The 17,021-nt window shown below is 42.8% G+C and overlaps 1 protein-coding gene across 1 annotated transcript; it reads left to right on the plus strand.

Moving 5' to 3' along the window:
• Positions 1–2,837: 2,837 nt before the first annotated feature.
• Positions 2,838–14,780, plus strand: LOC117760189 (thiamine transporter 1-like). Its single transcript, XM_034583021.1, has 6 exons — positions 2,838–2,922; positions 6,035–6,291; positions 8,892–9,633; positions 13,192–13,384; positions 14,281–14,422; positions 14,540–14,780. The coding sequence occupies exons 2-6, from the start codon at positions 6,097–6,099 to the stop codon at positions 14,681–14,683; spliced, it is 1,416 nt and encodes a 471-aa protein (XP_034438912.1). The 5' UTR covers positions 2,838–2,922; positions 6,035–6,096; the 3' UTR covers positions 14,684–14,780.
• The last annotated feature ends 2,241 nt before the right edge of the window (positions 14,781–17,021 follow it).

Below are 17,021 nucleotides of genomic sequence, written 5' to 3' on the forward strand. Positions count from 1 at the left end.
GCTAACGTCGTTTGATATATTCTTAAATATTTGACTTTCAGCTTGAAATTTCGACTTTATTCCAGACATTTCAACTTTATTTTCAAAATGCAAAATAGAAATAGCCAAAGAGAAGTTAGTATTGTTATTGTGAGCTCTTCTTTGTCTGTCCCACATATGTAAAAGATGAATATTAAGGGTATTAAATCACCCTTCTTGATTTCAGACCTGTTTATTTCCTCGTAACACCACTGAAGTCTACATGAGATGTTCACTTGCCATGATGGTTGAGCAGAACTACCTTGTAAACAGATGAATGAACGGGAGGCTTCTAATTCCCATGAAGACCAGGAGTGTTGAATCCCACACCTCTGTCGTCCCCGTCACTGTACGGGGCAGTGGAGACTTTCCCTTTTCTAAATGTCACAGGTTTGGTTTCAGCGCTGAAGTCGAGCTGCCGGTCCACTCGGATTCGGCGGCAGCTCCTCCTGAGCTTTACACAGCCTTTTGATAAATTGATATTCAGTGACATTTTAATTCCCGAAGTTTCTCCTCTCTGTGTTTCCTCCCCAGCTCGGAGGTCGAAGCCTCCTACAGACAGCGTGACATAATGTTACTGTATTTCCCCCCCCCCCCGATATGCTCGGCTGTAAGTAATCACCTGGAGACACCGGTGTGTCCGAGTCTCCGGTGGAAACTGGAACCGGCTCTTTATGTGTGTCCGCGGGAAATAATTCAGTTATTCATCAGGGCTGCCAAAGACAGCGCTGCACCGGAATGCTGAAATGATGAAAATGTTTTTTTTTTTTTTTTGTTTCTTTCCATCTGTTTGACAGGTAGAGTGAAAAACAGGAACTGGCCCCTGTCACAAATTGGTTCTACTGGATGATTTATACCTTTCCTGGTATTGATCATGGTGGCGATGTCCAGAGGTGTCCATCATATTATAGATTCTGGTCGGAGTTGGGAGGAATCATATTTTTCTTCCACATTACTCTGGGTGAATACTACATCCTGTGAAACCCTGGATCTTTACAATATTTCTCAGTGTCAGGAAATGTAACACCACGGTCGACTGAACAAAATGTCAAAGGGGCTTAGCTGTACGCCAGCGACGCTGCTCTTCATACGATCCTGTGGACCAACTCATATCTTCACTTTGAGCTCCTCAATGGATCATGGCTGTTGATCTATTGACTGATGCTGCATGTGTGTGTGTGTGTGTGTTGCCACGGCGATGACTTATTCCCCTGCATCCTCTTTCTCCGCTTCTGTGGAGAAACGATAAAAAACCCTCAAGATAATTCGAAACATATGGGAACAAAATATTCAGCAATCAAGCCCTCGATCCAATCGAAGCTCTCATCAGCCAATTAGACGCGGCTGCGGCAGATGGCCGCGCGGCGAGGACAGCTGGTTTTGAAGGGTTTTCGCTGTCAGCGTGTCAATCATGTGATGCGCTCACAAGTCTGAGGCTGTCAGAGTTGTCAGGGATGTGTCACGAGCACCGAGCATCACCAGAGATGAGGGGGAGACGGTGCAGGAGCCGGATGAAGCGAGAGCTCCATCTAGTGATGGGGGGGGTAATTCATCACGTTCTGACTGCAGCACTGATGCTGCTTCACATTTAGAGCTCGGTGCTGAATCCCAGTATGAGACTGGAATAAAGAACCGTCAATTAATGTGGTTGTTATGAAGTTGTACACCTATAATCCTATGATTTAGTGGAGTTAATACTTTACAACCTCACAGTATTCAGAGCGTCTTTGAATCTGGAGTAAATCTACGAACTCAGGCGAATAGGTACATTTATCTGTGTCTGTATCTCACAAGGAACCGAAACATGCAGATCACTTTGAAGGTTTAAAGAAATGTTTAAAAATGAGGTGATAAACAAAACTGACTTTAATTATGTCTAAAAAAATCTTCTTTGTTTGGTGTTTATCTTTGTTTTCATATTTACTGATCTTCAGACCTGATGGGAAGACAATAAATTAAGTTTGTGTAGAAACGGTCGTAGGTGTAAAAAGTTACCGCCTCCGGCTTCACCTGTTTGATCTACATATATATATTGGTTTTGTTATTGCTTTATTGTTTTGTACCAAATTTCAGGTGGAAATAGAAGATGTGAAGAGAATGAGTGAAAAGTATTCAAAGTAATATTAAATATTAAAAGTCTGTTGGCGTTAAACATATTTTGATGTTTATCAATATAGTGAAGCATGATGTAATAAGATGCCTTTTTATCAATAAATAGTTTATTGAGACAGCACAGTGCTGGTTTTCATCTGATCCTGTCATGCATGGCTAAATATACATACATATTATGGTGTGTCCTGCACTATGATTGGGTAAATAAATCTTAAAAATCTAATCTTAATGTCTTTATTACTGTGTTTTAAGTAATAAAGATAATTAAGTGGTACTTAATGGGTATTTTAAAGAAAATTACAGCCTGTGAAGGGTTTTTGTTTTGTACTACATTTGTGTGTGGTGTCTTTTAAATGTAATTTTAAGCCACTTTATTAAAAGCACAACTCATTGTCCAATGAAATCATCAAGAGCTGTAATGGAGGGAGGTAAAAAAACATTAAAAAAACTCCACATCAAACTTCTTATCAGCTCGAAACAGTGGGAGCTCTGTTCTGCAGCCGAACACACATGTGCTTATCTGAGACTCACAAACTCCTCAGCCCCGCCTCCTCCGCCACACACACACACACACACACACACACACACACACACACACACAAACACACACACACTAGTTTCAAAGTCCGCTCCTCGTACGATTTGCCAGTGAGGGAGAGAAAAGACAGGAGATTGCAGGAAGAAGGCTTTTGGTCTGCGAAGCGTCAGGAATCGATGCATCTGTGCCGCCTTTGAACGCTCCCCATGTCAGATGCTGCAGTTCAGACGTGATGAGGAGGAGGGGATGAAGAGGTTAATTGAAATATTAAGCGAGGCTACAGGCAGGAAATTGAGTTTATTTGAGAGCAGAGCTGTTGAGTCAAAAGGTGCGATTTAAAAAAAAAACGCTCTCGTGTTGTATCTTTGCTGTTTCTGTGAGATTGTTTTTTGGGGGGAAACAGTTGATTGTGAGGCAGAAATTCTACGGTGGCCTTGAGAGCCCAACGCGCTATCACCTCCCACATAGCAAAGTTGTTTTGGCCCAGATTTGTCCCACATCCACCCACATATCACATGGAGTGTTGGCGCTGGGGCGGCTCCTGGTTGCCAGATCTGGGCCGGAAGTTAAACCACAGCAATACCGCACATCAACCAAAGGTGCCAAACAAGGTCCGGATCTGTATACTATCTGTATAGGAAGGACATTTTTTATACCCTATACAGTGGAATCGTTGAACAAATGATGGGCAATAAGTGAGCGATCTATACCATCATGCATTGCACCTGCGAAGTAGACAAATGGCAGAGAGACGAGAGGGCAGCAGGTCTGAGTTTTTAGAAAAAAGGACAGATGGCGTCGGCGCTTATCTCTAAAAACTCTCCTGACGTCTTTGTCGTATGAATAGTAAAGTTTGTGGTTCCGAACACATTGCATGGCAACAACATGAGTATTTAGTTGTGTATTAGTGAGTTTTTGGGAGTATTTGTGTGTGTTTTCTGCAGTTGCGGTGCACTGAGCTCCTCGGGGCCGCCGCACTGTTCCCACCGAATCAAATCCCTCAGGGTTTTCTTCTGAGGACTCTTCTTAGCTGATCCGGTGCAGGCGGTGGTGCCGTGAGCCTTCAGATGTCCTTCACCATGCTGAGCTCTATTTGCTCCCACTGTGCACAGCTGTCAGTTTCACACATTTACTGGCCATTACCATCCCCCCCCCCCCCCCGTCCGTTTGAGTTGTGGTAAGTCTGTCTAACTCTATCTCTACCCCTGAACGTACAGAAGGGATGGAGGCACAAAGGCAGGGCAGATACTCCTTTGAGCAGAGACTGCAGGAGAGTATCACAGAGGAGAAAATGAGGTAGTCTGACTCCACGGAATGAGAATGTGGTCCATCTCTGTCCGCGGTGGATTAATAGGAGGGAGACGGCAGGTCAGAGATGATTAAGAGCGTAATAAGTCCAGAGCGCAGGTGATCCTGAAGCCTCCTGCAGAGCGGCTGCTCCGTTAATGCGCCTTCATATTTAGCTTTGTCAGTTCCCGTGTGAGAGGGAGAATAGGAAAAGGAAAATATTCGGTAAATAGAAAAACAACATAATAAAAACAGCTTCAGCTCCGAAAAATGGAAAAATTAGATGAACAAATGAAAAAAAAAACAGGAAGAAATTGGTGTAAATGTAAGATTCTGTTCATACAGACACGCACATGGATTGAAACTGACCTTTTTATATCTTAACCTTTTTATATCAACATGTGGTGGTGATAACAACTGAGAAGAGAGAGAATATAACCGAACGAAACCCCCGTCATGTAAAGTGTAAAAGGTCAGGCTGAGTGTTTCCTCGTCTGCAGCCACTGAACAACCATTATTTTTGAAAAACTGACAACGCTAAACCAGAAATGCCGAATACATGAATAATAAGAAAAAGACTTTCTTTGCTGCGACCTTGATGTGGAGAATTAAGTCGTGGAGACACTCTGACAGTTTGAGCTGAGGCAGAGCTTTCCGTCGACACCCCACTGCTGATATATAATTCGCTGCTGGGTATTTTAAATTACAGACTACAGTAATTCTCATCTCGGGGGAATGATTGCCTTGCTTATTTCTCTCCCTGGGAATTCGGGATCCGCCGCAGAGCCGCACGGCAAAGTCCGAAAAAACTGACTTGAAAGTTAGAGCGACTTCTTATTTGTCACAGCTACAAAGACAAATTGCTGAATGTGGGATTAACTGATCAGATAAAGGACTGAGGCTCGATATTTCTGTTTTTACTTTTTTAAGCAGCCTAAATCCATGTAGCATTTCGTAAAACTTTATTTTGTATATATTTATTTTTTGTTATTATTAACTATAATTACACTCAGTGGAGAGCCGACCACCAAGGTGCAACTGTGAATTTAAATTCACTATAATATTTTATATTTTCAACTTTCAAAGCAGCCGCGAGGACGTGTTTCACAAAGAGGTCGAATAAAAAAACAAGAAAAGGAGAAGAAGCAAATGAAAAGGCGTAAAATATAATTTCAAATCAAAGACAGCAAATGATTTGATGCTAAATCAATTTCAAACACAACAGATAAAATATTACAACACAATTTAAAAGTGATGGCAAAAGAAAAGGATAAAACTAACATAAATAATAGCAAGAACATTACTTAAATTCGATTTTCATTTGGATCTACACTCATACGTATCAGTATTTCCATTAAGATCCATGAATTATATAAGAAATCAATGGAAAAAGTGGAAAAACGTCCTCTGACAATGTTAAAGACGTTTTGTGGAAATCGGTTTTGTAGTTTTTTCTTGATCCTGTTAATCCTTCTCATGATCACACCTTTAAATAACGGTTTGATACGAGTTCATCTCTCCTCAGATGATGAATCCTGATTAAAGTTTCTAACTTCACCCATGAGGCCAAACGTTCCCCCAAATGACCCAGAATGCATCATTCCACCAAGTGTCAAGGAAATCAGTTTCTGTAGTTTTTGCGTAATCCTGCTAATTTACCACCGCAGATGAAAACCTCCTCGGTGGAGGTAATAATCATTTCTTTCATGACATCAACAGTGTGTTCGCAGGACTACACGCCACCGTGCCGCCCCCCCACACACTCATACATATTCCCCTGCTTGACTTCCACCCTCTTCCTCCATATCTGCAGGAACGAGGGTGTTTTTGTATAGAGACGGAGCCGGAGACGGTATTTATTATAACCTGCTGGAGCCCCGGGGCCTCGCCACCTCATATTTCATCTTAATGTATCTTCACTCACAGCCTCCATTTTTTTTTTTTCTTTCTTTTCCCTGAGTTCTCGGCGCCGTGGCCGCGGAAACTTGGGAGGAGGGGAGGAACAATGGCAGAGCAGGTGACTCTGTGTTCGCGGTACGTCTCACCTTGGCCTTATCTGGGGCTTCCATATCTCCACAGATTAAACTGCCTGAATTAGACTGTGCTCTCGCCAGACGTCCCCGGGGAGCCGGAGAGGAACGATGGGTTTCTGCTGGAGCGGGGAGCGCGGCGGCGGTGGGCTTTGCTGGGGACGCCATTGTGGGCCCTGCTGTACTGGATGGGTGGGCCCCACTGTGCTGCTCTGCACGTATGGGTTCTTCTCCATGATGAGGCCCATAGAACCCTTCTTGACGGAGTTCCTCACAGGAACCTACAAGAACCTCACCACAGAGCAGGTGAGGCACCGGAGCTGTGGAACCAGACGGAACATACATCATGTGAACACCGTAAATAAACTGAATAATGTGCGTATGAATTCAAAGTATGAATAACACAACAAATGGATGATACACTTTGACATTTAAACACGAATATATTTGATAATTATAACGTGTGTTCTCAATAACATTAGTTCCGAGCAGACATTTGATATTTAAATAAATGTAAATTATACAGTATGTAAATGTCAGTATAATTATAATCAATTTTCCATTCCATTATGTGCCATTATGATTTATTAACACTCTTGTTTACCACCAGGAGGCAGCTCAGTGTATGTGCATTAGTGTTCTTCATGCGTGCCGTAGCCCTGGGCTGTTCTCTTTGACCCGTGAGGAAGAGAAAGGCAAAAAGCAAAGTCGTAAAAGAAGCAACGTGCACAACCCAGAGTGGCAGTAACGCACATAAAGCTGACAATTTAAAAACACTCTCTTCTTTATACTGGGGGATTTTGCTTTATGCGTCTCTGGGTATCAGTGGCAGGAGATAAACAGGTATGAACACACGGGAGCGGAGGTTGTGCAAGGGGGGGGGGGGGGTCGTTCAGAGAGGTTTGTGAGACTCTGGTTTATAATTTCCCTTTTCCACCCCCCCACCCCCCCGATCCTGACGGGAGCCGGATACACTCGGAACCAGATGACGCAGTGTTGGGATTTGGGATCCGTGCGCATCGTGAACCCAAGTGAACGATAAGAAACTTCTTTAGAGGCGTCTTATGTGTACGAGAAAGGTAATTCCACAGTCACTCGTAAAGGGATTAACAATGTGAACTTCCACTCACCCAACCGCCGGGTTGTATAGGGGGCGCTAGTGAGGCAGCTCGTACTGAATGAGGCCTGTGGAGCCGAGGCCCCAAAACGTTATATTTATATACAGCATGCTCCACGTTTCGTACATAAACATATGTAGGATAGAAAGTGGACGGGCTCCGCAACAGATTCTCACATTATGGGATAGTTCTTGAGATTTGTGAGACATTTACAGACAGGGAGAGATTTCTGGGATTATTAGAAACAGTGAGAAGGGTCCTTTCTGTCCTGGGTGAAGAAGCAGCATCACTACAGATGTTCTTCTGTCCTAAAGGAAAGATGTGCAAAATAAAAGAGTTTGCTTGATCCCATTAAGTCATTTAAAGTACAGTAATCATGAATTGAACATCTCATCTGGGAGGAAAGATCCATATTGTAATATTCATTGCCTCACTTTATTTACTGGTGTTTTGTTTTCACTCCATGCATCATAAACTAACCTGATATAAAGATGGATTTCAGAGTAAAGTTTGATCTAGAGGCTCCTTCACACCTCTGCTGCGTCGCTGCGTTCACACAAATTACAGCCGCTGAACTCTTTTGATGCTCAACCATGTATGATGCAAATTACTTTTTTCCACTTGTGGTCCTGAATGGCTTCTCAGAGTTTGTATGCAGCTGCAGAAATTAACTAAGTTTGTGAACAAAGTGCCGACTCCACAAATTTAAGAAAGGTACCACCACCAACTTGATAAATTTCTGAGGTTTTAAGGTGAATTCAGACTCCAACTTTGTTTTCTTTAGGTAGAATAATCACATTTCAGTCCATTTTCTGCAGCTCTTAATGTGAAGTCTGGTTTGTTTTTGTTATTTTTCTCTACATCTTTATTCACATCGCAACGTTCAGCTCGTTTCTGTGCACTTCAGCTATCTCAGGCCCACTCGCATCTATTTTTAATCAATATACTGAAAATGATGTTGCCACCGATCGATCGGAGCAGAGCAGAACAACAGTAACCACAACATCTGCAGCACCAGCGGGTCAAGAGGAGCGTTTGGCCTCATGGTCGCACGTTAAGAAGCAATAAATCTGGATTTATCCTCTGAGGAGGGATCAATAGATATCTAACGAGGAATAATCATTATAATTATCCCTGATTTGGAAGCAAGTGTAGTTTAACGCTATTCAACACACTATGACCAGTCTAATGCAATATCACAGTCATGATCACGTTACAAATCGATGCCTTGATATTTTCACGTGTCATTTAATGTGTCATGTTCCGCCTCTTTGTCTGGGCTCAGCGTTATTGACTCGGGGGGGGGGGCAGGTGAGGGGTTAAATCACAATGCATAAGATGATTGGCGTGTTATTTAATTGCCTTTTGGTTATTTTGGAAATGTCAGACTCCACCGTGGCAGAAACTGTGACAACAATAAATTTCCTAAGAATCTAATTATTGTGTTTTTAATCTTAAACAGTTAATATTTTACATATTTAGAGCATTAAAAAGCATCTGCTGTCAATCATAAACAATATTCTGTATCCAGGAGCCACTGTCATCTTTGAATCTTAATTGAGTCGAGGCCAAAATGGAACAAAAAACTATCTAAAAGCAAAGTTTTGCTAAAACTGGGTTAATTTGCATATTATGAATGTTGTTCATAATGTCACATCAGGAACAACAAGGTTTTTCCTCAGCAACGAATAAGGTTGAATATTACGTCTGGTTCTCTCCTTTCACTATCAACAGTGAGGGAATCCTTCTCTAAAAATAACGAGGTCTCTGTCCGCCTCTCGTCTCCAGGTGACCAGACAGGTGTATCCTGTGTGGACCTACTCCAGCCTGGTCCTGCTCATCCCCGTCCTCCTGGTGACCGACGTCCTCAGGTACAAGCCTGTCATCATCCTCCAGGGCCTCACCTATGTCACCTCCTTCCTGCTGGTGCTGGTGGGCTCGGGGGTCCGCTCGGCTCAGCTGGCCCTGTTCAGCTACAGCGTGGCCTCGGCGGGAGACGTGGCCTACTTCTCCTACATTTACGTGGTGGTTCCCGCCAGCCGCTACCAGCAGGTGACCAGTTACGTGAGAGGGGCCGTCCTGCTGGGCTACGCCGTGGGCGGCCTCCTGGGTCAACTGCTGGTGTCCCTGGGTGGCGTGTCCCTCTATTGCTTGGCTATCGTGACTCTCGTCTCCGTCTCCATCGGACTCATAACCACCTTTTTCCTGCCCATGCCGAAGACCAGTATATATCTTAACGGGACAGATTCCGTACGGCAGAGCCAGCCACACGAGGGCGCTCACGACCTCCGCAAGAGGGCAAAGAGCGTCGTGGCTGCAGAGCACGTGGGAAGGATTTTCAAAAATCTCCTACAGGACTGTAAGAAATGTTATTCTTCAGCGGCTCTGCTCTTCTTCTGCATATGGATGGCAACGGGGAGGTGCGGCTTCTACCAGGTCTCCGGCTACGTGCAGCTGCTCTGGGTTCAGATACAGCCGCAAAACGTCACCGCTTACAACGGAGGGGTGGACGCCATCGGCATGTTGTCAGGTAAGGGTTAGGGTTAGACAACCACAAGGTATTAGATATTAAAGGGGTAGATTTAGGGATAGTTCACCCAAAAATTCAAAAATTCACTCATTATCTCCTCACCTCTGTCCAGCACCTTTATACACCTTTTGTATAATTTCTGAATATCAAGCAATCGAGCCAGAGACTCTTCAACTGAATCTGTACTACACAATATTGTCTAAGTACTTTCTCCACTATTGGTTTCTCCTTGAAACTTTACATGTCAATCCAAACCCAAAACATTTAAATCCTAAAACCTCTGTAAAACAGAAAGGGTTTCAGGTTTGTTGTGATAGAAACATTGTCAGTGGAGCTCATGGCTGTTATACAAATTCCACTAGAAAAACATAATTGAATAAACAGACAGAAACAAAACACAATCCCTTCGTTCTATCAGTATTTCACAACGCCCCAAAGCAAGGGAGACAATAGGAGCGGCATTAATTAGACCATTTAATTGCCTGCTCTCATCCCCAGATGGGTGAAGCAGCAGCTGCCGCCATCCAGTCAGAGCACTTTTATTGATTATAGCACAGATACATTCCTGCGTTCCCCAGGAACCAAAGGCAATTATTCTGTGTAAACCACATCCAGCTGTTTGCCTTTCACTTGTAAATGGTCGGGGCCCAACATGCAGTCAAGCTGTAGCGAGCCCCGTGTCTGATATTTCCCCAAAGATCCCCGTTGTATTTTTCTGTGTTCCACACTCTGCAAACATCCCCGAGGAAAATAAAAACCCCTGGTGGAAACCGATAGGGGGAAATATGAATATGGATTCCCCCAGCATAATTTACAATGTAAGTCACTATTTCCACATTCAGCATATTAATATGGAGCTTGAACACAACATTTTTAGCAGCTCATTAGTTTTATGATAAAACCCAAATGTGTGTGTGTGTGCAGAGCGAACAGAGATATATTGTGTGGCACAGTTTGACTTTCAAGGAAAAGGAGTTGCAGGAAACCTCGACCCATTTATTTATCTCTGGTGTGAAGGAGTAAATATTCCAGTTATTTACACATCAAACATCTTTATCAGTCCGGGTTTAAAGCGCTCGCTGCATCGTCTCCGCTCGATGTCGGTCATAATCTGCAGTTCTGCAATTAATTCTCCAATTTCCCCTCTCGTTGATGTTTTGACTTGTGAGGTCACAGGAAGGTCACAGCTCAATATTCAGAAAGTCAACACGAGCACAGAGGACATGTTTATGGTTCAGACATTAAACCAGGACGTTTATTAACTTTATATCTGAAGTGATATTTAACCTAACTTCTCTAAATTCACATTCAGACGTTATATTGTTGATCTTAAAGAATCTTCTCCCTATTGACTTGAAAAATGGGAGCAAATATTAATGTTAACTTTATTTACTTCTTAGTTTTACTCTAAACAAATTGTTGTATTAACTTAATTTGTTTTAGTCTTTCAAAGTTTTAGCAGTTTAAGTAAAATAAGTTTGTTCTCATGCTCTGTTGTTTTGGAAATAATTCATGGAACGGTTAAACAGCAAAACCACAGTGACATCATGTTGTTGAACATAACAGTGTTATTTTTGGTGTCTTATTAAAAAATTGGATTTCATGATTAACGTTTTAGTTAATTTAGTTTTAGTTTAGTTAATTCTTCATTCACAAAGCTACATTTATGAAACCCCTCATCCTAACATACATGTTTTAATAAAACCCAATTTTACATCAAGTCCCTGAAATTCAAAGTATACCAAAGACCTAAATGCACTATTGACCATAAGTGCATAAACTTTTAAAATTTCCATTTTATACCTTATTTATTTTATTTAACTTGTGGTAATTTTCAGTTTTAGTCTATTCAATCTTTTTTGTAAATAATTGACTTTTCAAGGATGATTTTTTTTTTTATTTACACTTATTGTGATATTTCCATTTCAATCAAGGAAAAATAAAGGAAACAAAGTGAGTTGAGCAAAGTCCAGTTTACATATTTTAGTGCATTACTCACATTACATGAGTTGAACCAACTGGACAGTGAGAAGTAAGTCGTGCACAGTAAAGTAACGTAAGTACTCGCAGGTATTACAGTGTACTTAGCATGCAGTCCTGCAGCGTGCACCCCCCCCCCCCCCCCCCCCCCTGTATCGATCCCTCTCGATGAAGTGGCACCGCCGCCTCCTGCTGACCTCGCTAAGCCTCCGATAGACACCACTGGAAACTGCTCTAATTATTCAGTCTCCGTTTGACCCTCCCTCTGCTAATCAGAGCCCGGGGACTGATTAAGTTCTTCTTAAATACACACAGAGGGGACGCGGGCGAATATTCACGCCGGACGCTTCGTGCTGAACGACCACAAACGGATCAGGGACAAAAGGAAAAGTACACATTTAATAGAGTGGAGCAATTATACTCTATTTATTCTGCAGTGGATGAAGAGTTCGGGGTGAACGGCTCCTCGTCTGCAGGGTGTTAGTGATGAGTCTCCTTATTTACACACTTGGATTTAAACTTTAGCAATTACAGGAGGTTTGACACAGCAGAGGGAACATGTGAGGAATGTGCAGCAACGTGAGGTGATGGAGAGAATACCAGGGGATGAAAAAGAGGAGAAAGGAGGACGGGAGAGTGTTGTGAGATAATCAATAGTTTCTCCCCAGTTTTCTATTCGTCCGTCCATTGGGGACAAACGTCTCCTTATGAGACCACGTGTGATGTAGAAGAGCTGCACTGTGCCATCCTGTGGCTGAAAGGAGAAACTTCATTTTCCAAAAGTGCTCAGAGATGAAGCAGTGAATCGTATCAATAAGAAAATCAATAAACCGTACACGTCTCAAAAAAGCTTCTAAATACAAAGAATAAATCAGGCTTCATCTTTTGTAAAGAACTTTTCATGCAAACGATAAAACACAAAGTTCTTTACAGAATAACAGCAATAAAAACAATTTACATTCACACACAGAGCAAAGGCAGGTTAACAAAAACAGATAAAACACTAAATACTAAAAGAGATAAGAAAAAAATATGAAATAACAAAATGCTAGAAGAACAGTAAGGACTGCGAGAAATTAAATAAGGGGTTAAATAATTAAATAAATATAAAATAAAATGATATCTGTAAAACGCTCAAGATGAATGAATAAAGAAATAAAATTCAACTACATAGGCAGTTCTTGAACCTGATTTTTAAATGACGAACACAAATCTTGAATTCCTGCCCCGATGTTGTATTTCTCCAACAAGAAATATCCTAAAGTCAGACTTCAGGTCATGTGAGGCCACCTTGACCTTTGACCTTCGACTAATCAGTTAATCTGTGAGTCGAACTGAACACATGTACTAAATTTGAAATATTCCCTCAAGGCGTCCTTGAGATATCAGGAATTAGAAAAACAGACTGACGACCCAAAATCACAGAAGGCCTAAAAGAGGGTTGAGTTTCCCGAATGAATCCACATGTGCCAGATGTGATGTGACTGTATGTTGATGCTTGAGTTTTATTTCCTTTAAACCTGAATAAACAGTTAGTGATTTGGTCTCTGAGGTGGTTCTGTGGTGTTTCCCCTGCAGGAGCTGCAGCCGCGGTCGCCGTGGGCCACGTGTCCCTGGAGTGGTCCGTGTGGGGGGAGCTGATCCTGGGGGGGTTCACGCTCCTGATCGCCGCCGCTGTTTTCCTGATGGAGATGACCGACAACATCTGGATCAGCTACGCGTGTTACATCATCTTCAAAGCCCTTTACATGCAGCTCATCACCATCTGCACGTGAGAACACATCAGGGTCAGACCTCAGAAGCTCCACCGGGGCCCGACAGCCCCTTTAACCCTGTGAAGCCCCCGATGTCCTCACTTAGTCCTGAGAACAAGTCTGTGAATGTTGAGGCCACGGGAACGCTCCCTATTGATTAGCCTCACAATGCTATTGGATAATAAACGTTTTCTATAAGTCACACAACTTGCAAACATTCCTCAAAGTGCACCGCCTTTGTTTTATTGTGGATATATTAACATTCAAGTAAGTTAAATGCCGTTTTTCGGACTCGACTTCGTGAGGATGTCCAATAATCTGGGTCGTTCTCCGGACTTGAGGGTTGTCTCAGCAGGCGGAGGCAGGACGTGATGTATTCATTCTTCTCACAGCACATCGACACCGGCGTCGGCTCTTATCACCGAAAACCTTCTCGGTATCTTCGTCCATATCTTCTTTGTTTGTGGCTCCGCATGTGCAACTTAAATGGGAGCATTGAAGCCCTCACATCTTTACACGTGGATAGAACACTTCTATAATATAATGTCTTTGGTTACTCACACATTCTCTTCTCTTATTATTTTATAACTTTAGATTGGAACTGTTCTGGCTGCAGTATTTGAAATTGTACCTGGTCCTTGTAGGTAAAGATATTTTGCTGCAGATCTGAATCAACAGATGCAGGAATTTTAGTTTCACTTTTTGTTTAAATGGCGTTTTTCAACATCTGGATTTCTCAGATAATAATTAATGAATCCTAATGAAAGAAAATCTGGATCTAGTGAATTTAACTGCGGTTTAAAGAGGCAGCTGTTAGGACTTCTAGTTTTCTAACATGTTATTGCCACTTAAACCCTGAATATCAAACTAATTACTGAATGAATTTCCTGTGAAGCATCTCCTGTCTGTTCAGTTTTCAGATCGCCCAGGCCCTGAACAGGAAGCGCTACGCTCTGGTGTTCGGCGTGAACAGTTTCGTCGGCACCGTCCTGCAGAGCGTCCTCACCGCCATCGTCATCAACGCCAAGTCTCTGCATCTCGCCATCACCTCCCAGGTAAACACGCAGAAGTGGCTTCACGACGGATGAGTATTTGACAACGATGCCGTTTGAGGAGCCAGAACAAAACGGAAGTATTCTGAGGAATAAAGTTGTCTTCACTTCTTTTTCCAGTTTTTCATCTACGCCTCGTACTTTGCAGCCATTTCCCTGCTGTTCACAGTCAGAGGCTTGTACACTGCGCTCCACAGGAGACGGGCGGCTGTGGGCGAGCAGCCGGAGAGAGACACCGACCTGCCACAATCCTCCCATCTGTGATGCCTGTGAACACACTGACTCCCACTCACTCACACGTCTTAAAGGAGATTAGTCATTAAGATAACAACCAATAAACAATCGATCAATTGAGGTGTTCAAGATTCCTGCTGATCACAGATGGACAACTTACAGAGGAGAGTGCAGTGCCCACATGTAGCCACTAGAGAGCGGTACCTGCACAATGTAAAACTAGAGCACTACATGAAAGCTGTTTTTCTGGAGAAACATTAGTTTTATTATGATGTTTATATGTTTACGTGTTTACATGTTTTACAGTGAAATCTGGTTGTGATGTGGTGACGTGGACGTTCAGGCTGGAAAACAGGATTTTAAAGGTTTTCATATTTATCTCAGGTTTATTCTCTCCACATTAGTTGTGATCAACAAAGTGTAAAAAGTTTTCTCTCTTTGTTTGTTGGTTGATTGATAAAACAAAGTGGAAGATGGCTGCAGCACAGGTCATAAACACCGCCCTCCTCCATGTTAGCAGAAGGGACATGGACCAAGTAAAATAAACATTTCTCAAATGTGATTTCTGTCATTTTTGGTTGTTCTCATCTTACACTGATCTTCAACTTCTCGTGTTTCGAGACACTTGTGTTTTCAGCCCTGTCCCTTGATTAAACAAATCCACAGAACGGATTTTCCAGAGACTCGATGGAAGGAAAGCACTCCGGTGCAGAACCAGGTCAGGGGACTAATCCAGGATTTTCTTTCCTCTTGACCTTGTGAGATGAGGGAGTATTTGTAATTGAAATATTTTGGCTGGAGACACATCTTTGATATCGGGCCTTTCTGAGTGTATTGACCTGTTCTCCCTGTGAATGCAGGGTCTCTCCATGCAGCTACTTCCTCCCACAGTCCAAGTACATGCATCTTAGGTTCATTGCAGACTCTAAATTGCCTGTGCTCACTCTACCACTCCTCCTGCGGATGTGTTTTACTGCCACTCAAAGAGACACTTCATGGTTTCCCACTAAACGCTTCTCTAAATGTTTTTAAGACTCGGATCAACAAAGAGCTCGGAGTCAATCCGGTGCATTAGAAAGTGAGGAAGCATGTCCTGTTGCCAGGTAACAGACGCATGAAAACCTCTGTATCTGTGCTGCTGTTTGTTTGCGTGTGTGTGATCAGTTTCAGTTGGGCGTGCAACAAATGTATATTTCCGGGAAAGTAAAAGTAGGTCTAAACATGCATCATAATTATCGACCTCTTTAGAATCTGACCTTCTCCAAATCAATGCAGTGCTGTGAGTCCCGACGGGGGGGGGGGTGGAAACCTGGTGGTCTTATGAAATGAGAAACTTCCGTCCTCATTCATAAACACCACGTGTCAGTCAGGCAGTAAAAAATGAATGAAAATGTGGTCAGATGATGCATGTTCAGTCACGTCTGACCTATAATTCACAGTTATTACAACAGTGAGCTAATTAAGGTTCCAAGACGGGTAACGGGGTCGGCTGTTACCTGAGACGAGCCGACATACTGTACGCGTCACACGCGCTGATTCATCTCATCCAGACGAAGACACGTCCCCTGGTTCTGTCTGGTTGGTCTCATCAAGATGCTGATTGGACGTATAGTGAGGAAGACGCTCGTGTGCGTCTCCAAACCCAGACTCCAGCAATTAAAACTGTCTGAGTGCAATTAACAGGGTTTTTTTTTTTTTCTGAAGTGTCAAATAAGTCACTTCAGCCTAATGTGTTTATGCAGCCGCTGCATTTATCAGTTCTTACTGAACACACTGTGTTAGTGTCTGCAAACGAGATGGAAGTGAAAACTGTCTGTGTCATGTTAAGTGGTTGAAGATAAAGGTTGTTTACTTCTAAAGCAAATGTTTAATGTGATGCATTCATGTTTGTGTCTGTGCCACAGTTCAGTGTCAGTGATAATTACACTTTCCATGTCTGTTTGTTTCTGTGTTTAACTGACGGGAGTTTCCATGGACTGTGGCTGTGTCTCAGCTCAGGTGTCCTTCAGAGGACGTGGTCCACCTGACCTTGGACAACGCAATTTCTGAGTCGCGTGGGAGCGATTGCAAGGAGCGATTAGATGCTCCCGACCGCTCGTCAGACAAATGAATTTATAACAAGTCAGATATTTGCGTTGACAGGTCGACAGTTGAAGCACAGTCACCACTTGATTTCCCCCAAATCTGCACATTTTCCCTCAGTGCGTCTGCACGAAATGGTGAAAACACAAGGAAATGTAGTTTGTGGCCGGAAGCAATCGCACAACAACACAGAAGAAGATGAAGTGGTTGTTACCGCACAGAAATCAGATTGTAGCCACAGATCCATTTACAATAATGTAGCCTGAAATGTAGTTTGCTTTCTTTC

Source organism: Hippoglossus hippoglossus, chromosome 4 (assembly GCF_009819705.1).
Source record: "Hippoglossus hippoglossus isolate fHipHip1 chromosome 4, fHipHip1.pri, whole genome shotgun sequence".
Classification (NCBI taxonomy): domain Eukaryota; kingdom Metazoa; phylum Chordata; class Actinopteri; order Pleuronectiformes; family Pleuronectidae; genus Hippoglossus; species Hippoglossus hippoglossus.

Bases quoted from the DNA above. Each gene is read 5' to 3' on its own strand.
- LOC117760189 (XM_034583021.1), top strand. From the start codon at position 6,097: ATGGGTTTCTGCTGGAGCGGGGAGCGCGGCGGCGGTGGGCTTTGCTGG. The intron at 9,634-13,191 runs GTAAGGGTTAGG...TTTCCCCTGCAG, and splicing joins CGCCATCGGCATGTTGTCAG to GAGCTGCAGCCGCGGTCGCC. The intron at 13,385-14,280 runs GTGAGAACACAT...CTGTCTGTTCAG, and splicing joins CAGCTCATCACCATCTGCAC to TTTTCAGATCGCCCAGGCCC.